This window comes from Prionailurus viverrinus, chromosome B4 (genome assembly GCF_022837055.1).
Source record: "Prionailurus viverrinus isolate Anna chromosome B4, UM_Priviv_1.0, whole genome shotgun sequence".
Lineage (NCBI taxonomy): Eukaryota > Metazoa > Chordata > Mammalia > Carnivora > Felidae > Prionailurus > Prionailurus viverrinus.
Window position 1 is genome coordinate 80,988,278 of NC_062567.1, and position 15,961 is coordinate 81,004,238.

Below are 15,961 nucleotides of genomic sequence, written 5' to 3' on the forward strand. Positions count from 1 at the left end.
CGGGTTCTGTGCTGACAGCTCAGAGCCTGGAGCCTGCTTCGGATTCTGTGTCTCCCTCTCTCTCTGTCTCTCTCTGTCTCTCTCTGTCTCTCTCTCTCTCAAAAATAATTAAACATTAAAAAAATTTGGAAGATAAATAAAAATAAATAGAAGATTTAAGTCTCCCATCATCACACCATTCAGAAATAACACTACCAACATTTTGCTTTTCTTCATACGTAGAGCATGCAGTTGAGATGCACTGTGTGTGTAACTTTGCATCTGATTTCCTCATTCCATATTCTATAAGGAGCAATTTCCTACTTTGTTAACAATTCTTCACAAAAGTATTTTTTCATTAAAAATCTTTTTCATAAAAGCATTTTAAAAGCATTTTAAATGTCCATTTATCAAAACATATTTATTTATTTATTATTTATTTATTTATTCAAAACCTATTTAACCACTTGCTTACTGCAAGGCCTCTAGTTTTTTCTTTGTTTTGAGTAGTTTGTGTTTGCTCTTATAAGTAACCCTGAAAGGTCTATCTTTGCCTCTGATGCATAAGACTTTGCTTTTGAATGATTTGATTAGAATGGAGGACCAAAGTGGGAGTTCTTGGTTAGAGGCCATGTCCTTCAATCTAAAGGCTTTTGCTGGGTATTGGCAGGGTTAGATCATCTTCTAGAAGAAAGGAATTTGAAAGTGAGGGTAGGAGTGAGGTGAGAGGCTGAGGGGAAAACCTCGTTTTAGGTTTTGGGGTTTCTAACTCAAAGCCTGACCGGTCTGGATTTTTGTCAGGATCTGACCTCTGGCCCCAACCCCATCCATCTAGACTGGAAGGGGCTGCCTTTCTTCACTCCCTCTTCCCCCCTTGCCTCCAACAGGATGATGAGATCAACCAGCAGAGCCAGCTCATAGAGAAGCTTAAGCAGCAGATGCTGGACCAGGAAGAGGTAATGGGAAGGAGGACAAGACATGAGAGGAGAGCGGTGTGTTCCCAAAGAAGGGCTTAGTCTTCTGCTTAGGACTTAGTCACCCCCCAAAACTATAGAAGTCTGGGGACTTAACTGGGGCTTTGTGTAAACCACAGATTTTGGAGTCTGGGTGCTTCTTCCTTCTGTTGTCCTGCTTCTAAGAAGCCTACACCCCCCTTCCTCCTGACTTTCACTTTGGCCCTTGCTCCTCTCCTAGAGCTGTGCACTCCAGGCTTCAGGTGCCAGAGGGACCCTGTCTGGGGTAGTGCTCTGAGCTTCCCCAGACCAGGGGACCATAGCGGTGGTCCCTCATGTGCCTTACCTCTTTCTCGAAGCTGTTGGTGTCCACCCGAGGAGACAATGAAAAGGTCCAGCGGGAGCTGAGCCACCTGCAGTCAGAGAATGACGCTGCTAAGGATGAGGTGAAGGAAGTGCTACAGGCCCTGGAGGAGCTGGCCGTGAACTACGACCAGAAGTCCCAGGAAGTGGAGGAGAAGAGCCAGCAGAACCAACTTCTGGTGGATGAGCTATCTCAGAAGGTGGTGAGTGGCTGACTGGGGTGCAAGAGCTCCCTGGCCTCCAGAACGTCCCCCACATCCAAAGGGACCCCTGCGTCACGTTTGTACCCTTGCACTGCTGTGTGGTGTGTTGCGGGAACCTTTCCCACCTGTCACCACACTGCCCTCCTGACTCCTGTCTCTTCCAAACCCTTTTGCAGGGCCCATGTTCTCTTTGTAGCAGCCCTCAGGGTCATGTATGAGGGGGAGGCCTCTGCCTGGGCTAGGCAGGGGGGTAGGAAGATGGCAGTGGGATGACCTAAGGGGCTGTCCCCAGGCCACCATGCTGTCCCTGGAGTCTGAGTTGCAGCGGCTACAGGAGGTCAGTGGACACCAGCGAAAACGCATTGCTGAGGTGCTGAATGGGCTGATGAAGGACCTGAGTGAGTTCAGTGTCATCGTGGGCAACGGGGAGATTAAGCTGGTGAGTGGAGACAGAGGCAGGAATCTTGTTCAGGTCATTCTTGTTCTGGGCACTGGTGGGAGATGCAGGGTGGACAGTCCAGGCCCTCAGGGATGCTGAGGAAGGTGGGCCAGAGATCTGGGAAACATGCCTTTAGCATGGGGTGCTTGGATGGCTCAGTTGGTTGAGCATCCGACTTCGGCTCAGGCCATGATCTCCTGGTTTGTGAGTTCGAACCCCACCTCGGCCTCTCTGCTATCAGCACAGAGTCTGCATCCGATCCTCTGTTCCTCTCTCTCTCTGCCCCTCCCCTGCTCGTGCTCTTTTTCTTTCTCTCTCAAAAACTAAACAAAAATTAAAAAAAAATAAACTAGATACAGGAAAACAAGTAGAATTTTGCACAGACTCAACTGTAAATACACCTTCTAAAGGGTGCTGAATAAAGAAGGAATGGAGATGTGCCTATAGCAGGCTTTAGAGATGAGGCACAGATGTGAGAATGATAGATGCAAATCTGTGGCAGTGAAAATGACCCATCTGGGCGATCAGGCAGAACAGTTTGACTGCAAAAGAAAATCATGTTGCTTTATAAGATGGAAGAGGGCGACTGTGGGAACTGGATCTTTAAGTACAGGTAGAAGGATTTAATATGAAATGCCAGGTGATGGCGGGTAAAAGTTGTTTGGAAAATACTTCTCCCACCCGAATCCCTGTGTGTGTGGGTGTACACAGGGATCGGCAGGGTGGAAGGGAATGGGCAGAAGCTTCCCTGCAGCGGAGAAGTACCTCTTCCTGCCTTCCCCCACCCCGCAGCCGGTGGAGATCAGCGGAGCCATCGAGGAGGAATTCACGGTGGCCCGACTCTATATCAGCAAAATCAAATCAGAAGTCAAGTCTGTGGTCAAGCGCTGCCGGCAGCTAGAGAACCTGCAGGTCGAATGTCATCGCAAAATGGAAGTGACTGGGCGGGAACTCTCCTCCTGTCAGCTCCTCATCTCCCAGGTGAGCGCTGGGCGTTGAGGGCCTTTGCGTGCAATGGGAAGGAGGGTGATTCTGTAGCTTGTGGGATAAAACTCCTAGCACCCACTTTCATGTCAAGGACCTAGGGTCAACCAAAGTCAAGGACAGAAGAGCCTGGGGTGGCAGGGAAGGGTCCAGGCCAGGGAAGTGAAGGGTCAGAGGAGATAGCACCCTCTGAGCTGATGGGGTCTAAAGGAAGGTCCAAAGAAATGGCCTCTGGCCCTGTGTCTTCAGGCAGGCGCAGCAGGAGGGGAGGGCCTGGGAGAGCTGCAGAGGTCTGTGCTGCCTGGAGTTGTGTCCTTGACTCCACCCTTCTTCTTCCTCTCACCAACCCTTCCCCCATTAGCACGAGGCGAAGATCCGCTCGCTTACAGAGTATATGCAGAGCGTGGAGCTAAAGAAGCGGCATCTGGAAGAGTCCTATGACTCCCTGAGTGACGAGCTGGCCAAGCTCCAGGCCCAGGGTGAGGCCTTCTTAAACCTCCAAACCACTTATCCTGGGATCTGAGATCCCAGAGGGGGCAGGGAGGAAAAGTGGCAGACATCAGAAGAAACCACCTGACAGCATACTCATCCAATGCATTAGACTGACATCACGGAGGCTGCTATGACATCATACGCTACTTAGCATGCTTTTGCACAGAGCTTATTGTACACAAACCATAAACCCTCCGTTGATCTCTTTCCCTGCTGTGTCCAATTGGACTGTCCTAACCCAGAAGAACATCACGGAGGGTCCATTCTGGGTAGATGTCGCCTGCCCGACCTGGAGCTCTGGTCACAAAATGGAAGTTCTTTCCGGAGGAGGTAGGTGTGAGGTAAGCTGTCTTTCCTTCTTTCCCTCAGAAACTGTGCATGAAGTGGCCCTGAAGGACAAGGAGCCAGACACACAGGACACAGATGAAGTGAAGGTGAGAGGGGAAGCTGTAGGGGACCACTGGGGCTTGGCAGGGCTGAGCCGGCCCGCTCCAAGCTGGTGTCAGGGAGTCCGGCTTTGAGTGTGGGGTGGGGTTGTTTGCAGAAGGCCCTGGAGGTGCAGATGGAGAGTCACCGGGAGGCCCATCACCGGCAGCTGGCCCGGCTCCGGGACGAGATCAATGAGAAGCAGAAGACTATCGATGAGCTCAAAGAGTAAGAGTCCCCCTGGGCAGCCCCGGCCTCCCCGGGCCCTCTTGCCTTGCTGTGCCCACACGCGTGCTCCCTCTTGGCCCAAGGTCTGCTTTGCTCATTTCCAAGCGCCCCTCCCCCAGCGATGCCACAACTTTATCACCTAACCGCGGGAGACACGGGAGTGAGGAGTAGTCCCTCTCCTTGAGCTCTTGTGATTGGATAGCTCAGGGTTCCTCACTCTGTCAGCGGCCTGCGTCTGCCTCTGATATCCAAAGGTAGATGCATCAGTCCCGACTTGGCTCGGCTGTACCGGAAGGAAAATGTTTGCAGTGCCGGTCTTCCCCTTCCCGGTCCCTGACATCGTTCTGTTCTCTCCGACACCTCCTTGCCCTGTGCAGCCTGAATCAGAAGCTCCAGTTAGAGCTAGAGAAGCTTCAGGCGGACTACGAGAAGCTGAAGAATGAAGAGCATGAGAAGAGCAGCAAACTCCAGGAGCTGACGTGAGTGATGGGTATCTGCCCGCAAACCCGCCGCTGCGCAGGCGCAGACTGCTACTCACGCACACCGGCAGAGGCAGGGCGCGATGCAGATGTGCACATGGCAACCTCGAGAGTCATGTGATGGGGCGGGGAAGGGAAACAAAGAGAGACTTTCAGAAAGGACCTCTACTGACTGTTAGCTGCCACGGAAAGATGTTTGTGATGTTCTCTTAAGTGTGAAAGGCAGGTTACAAAACAGTATGAATGGTAGGATCCCATAAAGTTTTGGGGGGCTCTACACGCATAGAAGTAAAAGTCTGGAGGGGGTGGGGCCCCCTGGGTGGCTCAGTGGGTTGCATGTCACGCTCTTGATTTTGGCTCGGGTCATGATCTCACGGTTTGGGAGTTCAAGCCCCGTGTCGGGCTCCGCACTGAGAGGGTGGAGCCTGCTTGGGATTCTGTCTCCTTCCCCACCCCCAGCTGGTGCTCTCTCCCTTTCAAAATAAATAAATAAACAAACACAAAAACAAAAAAAGACGAAGAAGAAGAAGTAAGAGTTGGGAAAGATGGACACCAGAATGTTAATGGTGGTTTGATCTGTGAGTAGTAGAATTATGGGCTTTTTATGAAATTCATCTTTTTTTCTTTTCTAATTTCTACACGGTGAACAGGGTAATTTGCATAATACATAATAATAAAGTATAGATCAAAGGAATGGAGAGGGAGGAGAAAGGGAGGAGGGACTGTCCTGAGGGACTCTTGTGTTTCCTTCTTCTCCCCAGATTTCTGTATGAGCGACATGAACAGTCCAAGCAGGACCTCAAGGGTCTGGAGGAGACAGTTGTGAGTGGTTTCTCTGTACCAAGTTAACAGGGTGAGGTGGGGACTTCATTTCTTCCCCCTGATTTCTTCATAACCCCATTCCTTATGCAGAGTCAGTCCGTGGCATAATCAGGACACATCTTTTCCTAAAGGATGAGTGATTCACCTGACTAGGCAGACTGAAGGTTCCAATAATTTTGGAGTGAAAAAGTTGACCTGGTAATTTGGCCATCCCCAATTTCTCACCATTCTTTCCAGGCCCGGGAACTCCAGACCCTCCACAACCTTCGCAAACTGTTCGTTCAAGACGTCACGACTCGAGTCAAGAAAGTGAGTGCCTTCCTAGGATTTTTCACAGCCCCCATATTTTCTTCCCGTCCTCAAGTTTCTCTAACCCCTCCGTCTTTAATCAGAGTGCAGAAATGGAGCCCGAGGACAGTGGGGGGATTCACTCCCAAAAGCAGAAGATTTCCTTTCTTGAGAACAACCTGGAACAGCTTACAAAGGTTCACAAACAGGTAAGCGAAGGGGGCAGGGGTGAAGAGAACTCTTGAGGCCAGGTGCCGAGGAGACCCAAGTCCTCTGAGGCCCCTTGGATTTAGGAAAACCTACTTGCATGTCTTCCTTACTTTTCCCTTTGACTTTTCCTCCAAATCCCTTCTTTATCCATATTTGGTCCCACTTTTCCCTTGTTCTTTGTTCCGTGCCTGTTCTCCCCTCTCAAAGCTCCCTGCCTGCCTCTGCTCAAAGTGAAATTCCCCAGGCCTATGGATGTGGAGGAAGAGGTTGAAACTGATAGAGGTTTCAGAGGCATGGGGCTGTGGCGCCACATGAGGGATACTGGTCAGAGACCGGAAACGATGGGACAAGACAGAAGCCGGGGAAGTTGGGCTTTCTCTCATGGAGAGAACTCCATCTGCCTAGGCCTGGGGCAGGCATGCAGGGTAATTACAGGATGTCCTCCAGATGGCCCAACCACCCCCTGATCGGGGCCGGTTGAAACTCCTGTGTATTAAGTTGCTGCCTCTCTGTCCCCCTCCTTGCTGCTGCGGTTCCTTAGGTGGATGACTGGGTTTCAAAGGTATGGGGTGGGGAGGCAGAAGGGGCAGTCCAGAGGAGTCAGGACAGGAAATGTTTGGTGAGGACAGAGCAGGAGCACCCTCCCTAGTGCCAAATATCTGAGCCTTGAAGACAGTTGTGGCAGTGTACAACTGGCTCTTCTGATTCATAAAATAAACCCTAATCTATCCTTCATTCCCTTCTTTCAATCCACCTTAACATTGGATTTAAACTCATGTTCTCAGGGCATCTGCCTGGGTGGCTCCGTCGGTTAAGCACCCGATTTCTGCTAAGGTCATGATCTCATAGTTCGTGAGTTCCAGCCCCACATCGGGCTCTGTGCTGTCAGTGCAGAGCCTGCTTCAGATCCTCTGTCCCCCCCCCTCTCTCTCTGCCCCTCCCGACTTGCACTCTCCCTCTCAAAATTAATAAAAACAAAACAAAACTCATGTTCTCACTAAATCGGAGCTTAAATTTCTCAGTGCAATGCCCAGCATATTTAGCAAATATTTGGTACACCTTTTCTTTTTTTCACAAATATAATAAAAGGAAAAGTCCCAGAACTGTGGCCCAGTGATAATCTGCAGGTTTATGTATTTTATTTGGGCCTGCAGAGGGCTACACTATCATTTCCCCCCCTTTGTTTATTATAAAGCAGTATAACAATGTAACAACCTTACAGAAAAGTTGAAAGTCAAGGGAAGAAACATTTGTAATCAGTTCCGCCTTCCTATTTTCATTTCTCTGTGTTCACTTTCCTTCTCCGTTCAAATGGATGTCATATTGCTTATTTTTTCCCCAGTGTTTTTGTTGTGGTAACACACACATAAAATTTACCATCATAATTACTTTAGGGTCAGTGGTACTAAGTGCATTTGTATTCGTACTGTTGTGCAACGTCACCACTATCATCTCGCAAAACTGCACCTCTACACCTATTAACAACAGTAACTCCCCATTTCCCCTGCCTCCCAGGCCCTGGCCACCATCATCATTCTTCTTTCTGTCTCCATGATTTTGTCCCCTTTCAGTACCTCCCATAAGTGGAATCATACAGGATTTGTGCTTTGTGACTGGCTTGTTACCCTTAGCATAATGTCCTCCAGGCTTATCCACATTGTAGCATGTGTCAGGACACAGGCTGTGTCCTTTTTCCTCATGGAAGCATCTGCCTCTGCTCTAAGTCCCAAAGATCAAAAACTACTCACCTGTAGAATGGAGGACTCCTCATAATGTCCTACTTCAGCAGAGACAAGACTAGAAAGGAAAATGAGAGAGATGCAGAAACTTCCTCAGTGAATAAATAGAATCTTAAATGGGCAGGACTGCAGCCCTATTATTAATTAAGCCAAACTATCCCCAGAGCAAAGCATTGTTTATAATCTTGAAATTGTCCAGAGTGAAAGAGGCACAGAAGTGTTCCCAGCTCTGCCCTTTCTCCCGAGGTCCCCACTATACTCATTTACCTGGTATCTTCCAAGGCTGGCCCTGGCAGTCTGTAGGGCCCCCAGTTATTGTATGAAACCCTATAAAAAGATCAGGAAGTCTTTTCTGGCTGCCGAGTGGTTGCTCCCACTCTCTAGCTTAATTTAAATGTGGGAGGGGCAGCCCAGGAACCCCTTGTATGTGAAGGTAATGAGCACAAATGTTTGTGAGACCTCAAACATTTTCTTTCCCTCCTATGGGGTGCTGTGCGTATGTGTGTGGGTCGGGGGTGAGGTGGGGCTCCTGTATTCCAGCTTCTGCTCCTGCTCTGCACCTAACCTGCACTCAATGCCATATCCACCTTCCAGACTGCTACCATGCTCTTGCTGGCCCGCCCCCCCGCATGCCTACAAAGCCATCTCTGGGAGAAGGGTGCCTCATCCCCATGGTTGCCCTGGGGCTGTTGGTCTGGCACAAGCTGTGAGATACTAGGGGGCGGATATCTAGGCCAGGAAAAGACGAGGACAGGGCACTGTCACAAGAGTTCTGGGCTACAGTGGAGTTGGCATGTTTCGCTGTTCAGAAAATGATGTAACTTTTTAATGCCTGACCACTGTTTGCTTAGGGAGAAGGAAAGAAGTGGCCAGAAGAGCAGTTAGGTAAAGGGAACGAGGACTTGAGGGAACTACACGGTCTCCATCTTCTCTGACTTGATTTTTCTGTATTCTCTCTCCCTGCTGTGCACTCCCACACTCCACTGCTGGCTTTCTTGGGTCCCTGGCTTTGCCTCTGGCCCCTTCCCTTGGTCTTACCCCACAGCTGGTACGTGACAATGCAGATCTGCGTTGTGAGCTTCCTAAACTGGAAAAACGACTTAGGGCTACGGCTGAGAGAGTTAAGGCCCTGGAGGGTGCACTGAAGGAGGCCAAGGAGGGCGCCATGAAGGACAAGCGCCGGTACCAGCAAGAAGTGGACCGCATCAAGGAGGCTGTTCGGTATAAGAGCTCCGGCAAGCGGGGCCATTCTGCTCAGATTGGTGAGTGCAAGTGGGTGGCAGCTGACAGGGTGGGATTACCACTGGGGGAGATCAGCAGATTCCTAAGCATCGAGCAACTAGATTGTTGCTTTTTTACCCTACCCCGACCCTGGGATCACCCCTCCTCCCCATACCATCCCCCAAACGTGTAACAGTGAATGATCTTATAAACACCTCTGTTCAGCTCCAGCAAAATGACTTTAGGGACCAGGGCAGCTGCAGGGTGACGGCCTCCTCATGGTCATTTTCTTTTCTTTACCATAGCCAAACCTGTCCGGCCCGGCCACTACCCAGCATCTTCACCCACCAACCCCTATGGCACCCGGAGCCCTGAGTGCATCAGTTACACCAACAGCCTCTTCCAGAACTACCAGAATTTGTACCTGCAGGCTGCACCTAGCTCCACCTCCGACATGTAGTGAGTGGCCCCTGGCGTGGGTTGCAGTCCCAACCCAAGGCTCTCGGCCCTCTATAAGGCATAAGATTGAGTCCGTTATTGGGTGACACTTACTTCTTTTCCTAAGTAGCTCCATTTGTGACCCTTTCGCGATTTCACACCTATGGTTAGAAGGTGGGCCTTGCCTTCCCACCCATGGCCATGCAGTTGTCCTCTGTTCTCCGGGGATGGGAGGCTCCATCACTGAGGGGATTACTGGTCCTCCAAGTAGTGGAGGACGGGTGCCAGAGGCTGCGTGTCTCTCCTCTGCTCCATCCAGCTTTGCAAACTCCTGTACCAGCAGTGGGGCCACGTCTTCCGGAGGTCCCTTGGCTTCCTACCAGAAGGCCAACATGGACAATGGTGAGTGAAAAAGATGGGTGACCAAGTGGCCTTTGGGATTCCCAGGGCAAGTTGAAAAGAATAAGAGAAGTAATTGACCCTGTGCCTACAGCTGGAACACTGCCCATCACTTCAGGGTCTTGGATTCTTAGAGGCGGATTCCTCCCATTGCCGTGCCTGTCCTCACCCTCTCTTGCCTTTCTGCTACTCTTCTCCTTCAGGGGGGATCAGGGAGACCTTTCTCAAACAAAACAATCATGCAGCTTAGGATAGTCGAGAATAGCGACCCAGGTGGCAGCCATATTCCAAAGAGTCTTACCTTTTTCTCTAAGGGGTTAGGATGCGGGAGGGTTTGGGGAAACTGCTTTTAACAGTCTCTTTTCTTCTCCTAATCCTGTGTTCTCAATGATGATCTCTTCAGGAAATGCCACAGATATCAATGACAACAGGTACACCAGTCCCCATTGCTCCTGGGTTCTCTAGGTGGGACCAGAAGAAATGGTTCAGTTTCGCTTGGGCCCTACTCGGAGGTTCCTTGGAGCCTTCGGGGAAAGGAGGAGGAAATGAGAATCGTTCTTGCCATCACCATGTTGTCCAGATCTACTCATCCCCTGCCTCTTGGGGCAGAGAGCACGTCCCCCCCCCCCCCCATCCCATCCGCGGCTCCTCCCCCCACTCCATTATGGGGGCCGGGGAAGTACCAGGGCCACCCGATGATCTGGGTTTCTCTGCTTCCTCTGGGAACCCTGTGACCTTGAGCAAGTCAGCTCCATCTCTCTAGCTTTGATTTTCCTTGTATTCCTGTAAACCCTGAATAGTCCCTGCCTTTTGTTATCTCGTAGGGATGCCAGGAGAGCAAAGTGACAGGAATGTTTTCCTTTACATGGAGCTGACAGTGCTGGGTCTCTTCTTCCAGGAGTGACCTGCCATGCGGCTATGAGGCTGAGGACCAGGCCAAGCTGTTCCCTCTCCACCAAGAGACGGCAGCCAGCTAATCTCCTTACGGACTGCCGCATACCTGCACTTTCAGGTAGCTCCAGGCTGCTTTCTCTGACCAGCCTCAGGGTGCCTCCTGTCTTCCCCTCAACCTCTTCGTTTCTCCTGCTTTTTTTATCGTCTCAAAACTTTTAATATGTAGTTGTCCCTCAGCTCCTGCCTTCCCTTCCTAGGGGCTACTTCGGTGCTGGCCCACGGGCTGTGGACACTGACCTCCCCATCTCCCTGAAGCTTTCCTTTTGGCTAGAGTAATGACCACAGTACTGCGTTGCTGCCACTAGGGGTTGCTGCCACATGTCAAAAAGAGCGAGCGGGGATGGTGCCCATCTAGAGTCACGCCCAGGTCAGGGAATGTAGTAGATGTAAGGAGACTTGAGAGATCATCCCAACCCTCTCTCTGCCTCCACCCTGAAATAATTTTGGACGGATAGGTATTTTCGGAACTAAGACACCTCCAGTAAAGGAGATGTTTGCTTTATCCCTACACCTGTGTCCCATACACCTCGTATCTGTGTATGTTACCAGTAAGCTCCAGGAAATGCCCCAGGAAGGCTAACTTTTTGTCTCTATACTTCAGTGTCAGCACTCCCCTCCCACCTTGCTCAGTGGAGGTGGAAAATAGCCGTGTTCCCTCCCTGAGCCCCCCTTCTTCCGCCTCCGCCCCCAAGTCCTCTTTTCCAGCAGCGATGGCACCTTCCTGGGTCTTGTGTGTCACCAGGCTTCTCACTTGCTCTAGGGCCCAGAACTGGACACTAGGAGTCTGTTTATTTCCCTCTTTGGAGAACCAGAAATGAGAGGATATGGTCAGTGTCTTACTGGGCTGCATCCAAGCGAAGCCCACTCCAGGGGCTTTCCGGGATAGTAAGCCAGACACAGTCAGGCAGAAAGACACGAGGGGCAGAGAAGTAGGAATGGGGAAGCAAGGTGAAGGTTTGGGGTAGAGGAGCAGGGGCTGGGAGAATAGTGTCTGGTTGTTGGTATTCAAGGAAGAAGACTGTCAATCAAATTTGTACAAATGCCACTCTGTTCCTGTTGAGCGGTTGGGCTACAAGGTGGTTCCTCACGACCTCTTTCTCTTTCTTCCCAGTTTCTAAGAGGGACTGAGGCCTCTTCTCTCAGCATGCTGCAAACCTGTGGTCTCTGATACTAACAACTCCCTCCCCAGCCCTTGTTGTTTGACTGTACCGTTTGATGTCTACTCTTACTCTGTATCTCTTTGTACTCTGTATCTATATATCAAAAGCTGCTGCTATGTCTCTCCCTTCTGTCTTACTCTCTAAGTATCTAATGATGTATTTAGCAATTTCTAAGCATAGTATACCCTCCTCATTTGGGGTAATAGGGAGGAGGGTGAATGTTTCTTCTTTCAAACACGCGTCTCTCACACTGAGTGGTGTTAGTTACGGAGATGGTAAAAGGAAAAATGGGAGCTAGAGGGCTGTGATCCTTCTCTCTCTCTCTCTCTCTCTCTCTCTCACTCACACACACACACACACACGCACACATGCACACACGCACACACACGCACACAAAGCCTTAAGCAGAAGAATGTCTTAGCATCATAAGAAGATACAGAAATAGACTCTTCCTCCCTCCTCTTTCACATATAGCACAGGGGAGGGTAAAATGGAAGGACTGCTAAATTACATGTAGAATTTTATTCACATACCCCTCATCTGAACCGAGGGAGTCCGGGTGTGCAACTCTACCCTCCAAAGTGTACCTTGGGCCTCCCTCTTCCTGTCCCCTAACCCCCCTGTCCCGATGACCGAGGACATGGATTGTTCAAGGGACTATTTCCCTTTATCCTCAAAACTCCTTTTGATATTCTCTGCCCCAGAACTCATGAACAGAACCTAGAGTTAACTTAAAATATTTTGAGAATTTGAGGAGGCAGACTCTTCACAACAGTCTATCAAATGGTTGCTCATCTGTCAGGTGATAGTTATAGGCAAGCATAGCCAATGATTGCTTCTTTGGGTTTGGGGGGGTGAACACACTGGGAAATTCCAAGTGTTTTTTGCCACGGTGAGGAGCTGGATTCTTTTCTCTGTCCCATATTGGGCTGCATGTTCTTCCCATCTCCACCTTTTGGTTTGGGACCTTCCAGTTCATTGACAAAATATCTATCTCAAGATGCTTTCCTTTCAGGCTAGAGCCTCACTTTACCCCATGATATGTCCAAAAATTTCTCTTGACACAAACCCTTTGATAATATGTCCCCATCTGGTACTAAGTGCACTTTAAAGAAAGGGGCAGAGCAGACTGGGGGGAGGATGGTTAGAGGGGAGTGCTCTTTCCCCAGCACCACCCCATGTCATTGATAGGACTGTTATTTTAGTGTCCTTCCACATGGTGCTAGGGTGGTTTTCTAGGTAACTGCAGGGATGGAGAGTGGAGGTCATAAGTCGCTCCAAATCAAGAAACAAAGCCTGATGTCCAAATACCCAGTCTTACGTAGGGTGGAAGAACAGGATCCCCCAGCAGGGCAACCATCACCTAGTTTCGAAGTCAGGAAAGAAAGCTTGGTGTGAGTACCAGCTGGCAAATATAGGTTGTATCGGCCTGTGACTCCTTCAAGGGAAAAGGTTCCTTCCTCTGTTACCTGTTGGGCCCCTTTTTAGCAATTAGGGAGACATGCAGGGAAAAATATACCAGAAGGGTGTAAAGTAAATCCAAAGCAGTGATATTCAAACATTTTTCAAAACAACTCTTTTATGGAACCCCGATATAAAAAATAACTAAAAGTGAGGCAGATCTGGGCAGTTTCCATTTTCTTTATTTGGTGGAAAATGCTTCCTTGGTGGAGAAGCTCTTAAATAGTCTTAAGAGTTTAGAACCTGAGGGTTCTATAAAGTAGTTTGAAAACCACTGCTCTGAAGGAAAGGGGTTCCAATCTGCCTCCCTTGCCCCAAGCCCATAACCTAGAGCAAAGAGGGAAAGTCCCAATGGGAGAAGAAGGAAGCTACCTATGCCCCTGTAGACTTGAGCTAAGATTTGCCAACAGGGCACCTCAGAATCACTTGGGCTTTATTTAATCTTGCCACCAAATGATTCTTTTAAAACACTTAAGAAACCGTGAAGGTGTAGGGCAGATGAGGAGAGAGATGTAAGGGAAATATAATTCACTTACATAAATAAGAACACACACACAAGGCCTTCACCAGAAGCTTCACTCTACATCCCCCCACCCCTTCCCACCACCACAGCATCCCTTTCGGAGAGCTAGGGTCACCACAAAGGGGCACCTGGCCTGCCCACTCACATCTGCCAAAATGTTGCATGCCAGCGTGGAAGACAAACCAAACCGCACAAACCCCAGTGTGTATTTACTTGATGTACATAGATACCTTGAAAATAAAATAAATTCAATGATGACTCTGTGGTGTTGTAAATCTTTATCCCTCCCCGGTCTCACTCCCTTACTTGCTTGTAATGGCATTTGACAGTGTGGTGGATATCCTTCCAGATGTTTCTCTATAGATTTACACACATTTTTTTCCCCCACTTGACAACATTCTGGAGATCTCTTCGTGTCATCATATGTAGATTTGCCTCATTAAAATATAGATATAATTTTTCAAAAACGTATTCTATAATTTATTCAACCATTCCGGTACTGGTGGACGCCTATCTAGGTTGTTTATAATTTTTAACAAAAAATGGTATCCCATTCTCTTCATTTTTTCCCACAGACCATCACCTCAGTCCCAGTATCAATTCTGTCCCTCTCCAGTGGTGCCTGGGTGGCTCAGTCTGTTGAGCATCTGAATTTGACTCAGGTCATGATCTCACGGTTCATGGGTTCAAGCCCCACATTGGGCTTGCTGCTGTCAGTGTGCGGAGCCTGCTACCGATCGTCTGTTCCCTTCTCTCTCTGCCGCTCCCTGGCTCATTCTCTCTGTCTCTCTCTCTCAGTCATTCATTCATTCATAAAGTAAGCGCTACACCCAACATAGGGCTTGAACCCACAACCCAGAGATCAAGAGGCACGTGCTCTACCGACTGAGCCACTCAGGTGTCCCCTACCTCCATTTTAGAGCTTACCCCTACATGTCCTCTCTGCTCATGCCTTGGAGCTTCTGAGATGAGTGGAGAAAACTGCAAGACCAAAACACCGGGGCAACTGAAAGCCTAGGAAGCAAACTGGCCCTTGGGTGTTGCTTACCACTTCTGTGTATCCCTACTTGGTTTCCTCCCCTGCCTCCCAGAGCAGGTGGTTAAAACTCCTCACCATCCTTTCTCACCTCCTCTCTTAGGCAACAATTAAGGCAACTGAGCATGAAATTCTTCATCTCCTCTCCATACCTACACACATACCTATATCTGCACTAATCCTTTCCTTTCTTCCTTCTAACAAGTGGTGCCTGGGTGGCTCAGTCTGTTGAGCATCTAACAAGTGATAAATCTTCTCGGGACTAAAGCAAATCTCTTCTATATCCTTCATTCTTGAGATACTTACATAGACCCAATATATACAATACCTAAAAGTGATGCAGATGGGCGGTTTGCATCTTCTTTGTGATTTCTCCACTTCTTGTAAGGTCTCCCTGAAAAGTGTGTTTCTTTTATTTTTTTAACCTACTCTCTATGCCCAGCGCCCAATGCGGGGTCCAAACTCATAATGCTGAGATCAAGAGTCACATGCTCTATTGACTGAGCCAGCCAGGCGCCCCGAAAAGTGTTCTTTTACTGTGTTTCTCCATACATGACTCCCCATCTTGTTTTCTTACAGCCAGATTTCCTGACAAAGTCTCAAGCTTCCCCTCCCCACTTCTTTGCCTCCCATTCATTCCTCAGCTCACCTTGAACTGGCTCTTGTTCTGCTGACACAGCTTCTCAAAGGTCACTGGTTGCCAAATACAATGGGCACTTCTCCATCCTTGTCTGCTTCACCCCTCCATGACATGTGACACAACTCTTGACTCCTTCCTTTTGGAAACTCTACTCTCTGGTTTCTGTGACCCTGCTCTCCTGGCTCCTTTCATTTAGTCTTATTAGTCTTCTCTCACTGGCATCTTAAATGCTGGTCTATACCATGCTTTCTCTCTTAAATGCTGGTCTATACCATGCTTTCTCTGGGAGATGTCCTCCACACCCACAGGTTCTCAATTACTCAATCTGTATCCCCAGCCCAGACTATTCTGCTGAGCCCTGGGCTCATATGTTCAATTGCCCTCAGGTACCTCAAACACACTCCAAACTTAACTTGTCACCAAACTGCCCCCTTTCAGGTCACCACCACCAGGTCAGCCTGGGATTCATTCTCAAGGTCTCCCTTTTCCTCAAGCCCCACATCCACTCAGAATTTTTCAAATTG

At 49.2% G+C, this 15,961-nt stretch overlaps 1 protein-coding gene across 3 annotated transcripts in view; it reads left to right on the top strand.

The window, feature by feature from the left end:
- Positions 1–10,855, top strand: part of KIF5A (kinesin family member 5A) — a 28,512-nt gene extending 17,657 nt beyond the window's left edge. For all 3 annotated transcript variants that reach the window (XM_047866748.1, XM_047866746.1, XM_047866747.1), the window contains 16 exons: positions 867–935; positions 1,292–1,498; positions 1,791–1,937; positions 2,730–2,918; positions 3,283–3,400; positions 3,783–3,847; positions 3,958–4,067; positions 4,445–4,546; positions 5,308–5,368; positions 5,606–5,677; positions 5,761–5,865; positions 8,651–8,867; positions 9,132–9,285; positions 9,584–9,666; positions 10,067–10,094; positions 10,562–10,855. In XM_047866748.1, coding sequence (XP_047722704.1) covers positions 867–935; positions 1,292–1,498; positions 1,791–1,937; positions 2,730–2,918; positions 3,283–3,400; positions 3,783–3,847; positions 3,958–4,067; positions 4,445–4,546; positions 5,308–5,368; positions 5,606–5,677; positions 5,761–5,865; positions 8,651–8,867; positions 9,132–9,285; positions 9,584–9,666; positions 10,067–10,094; positions 10,562–10,640 — 1,806 coding nt within the window. In that variant the 3' untranslated portion in view covers positions 10,641–10,855. The remainder of the gene's footprint in view (positions 1–866; positions 936–1,291; positions 1,499–1,790; positions 1,938–2,729; positions 2,919–3,282; positions 3,401–3,782; positions 3,848–3,957; positions 4,068–4,444; positions 4,547–5,307; positions 5,369–5,605; positions 5,678–5,760; positions 5,866–8,650; positions 8,868–9,131; positions 9,286–9,583; positions 9,667–10,066; positions 10,095–10,561) is intronic.
- Positions 10,856–15,961: the final 5,106 nt, after the last annotated feature.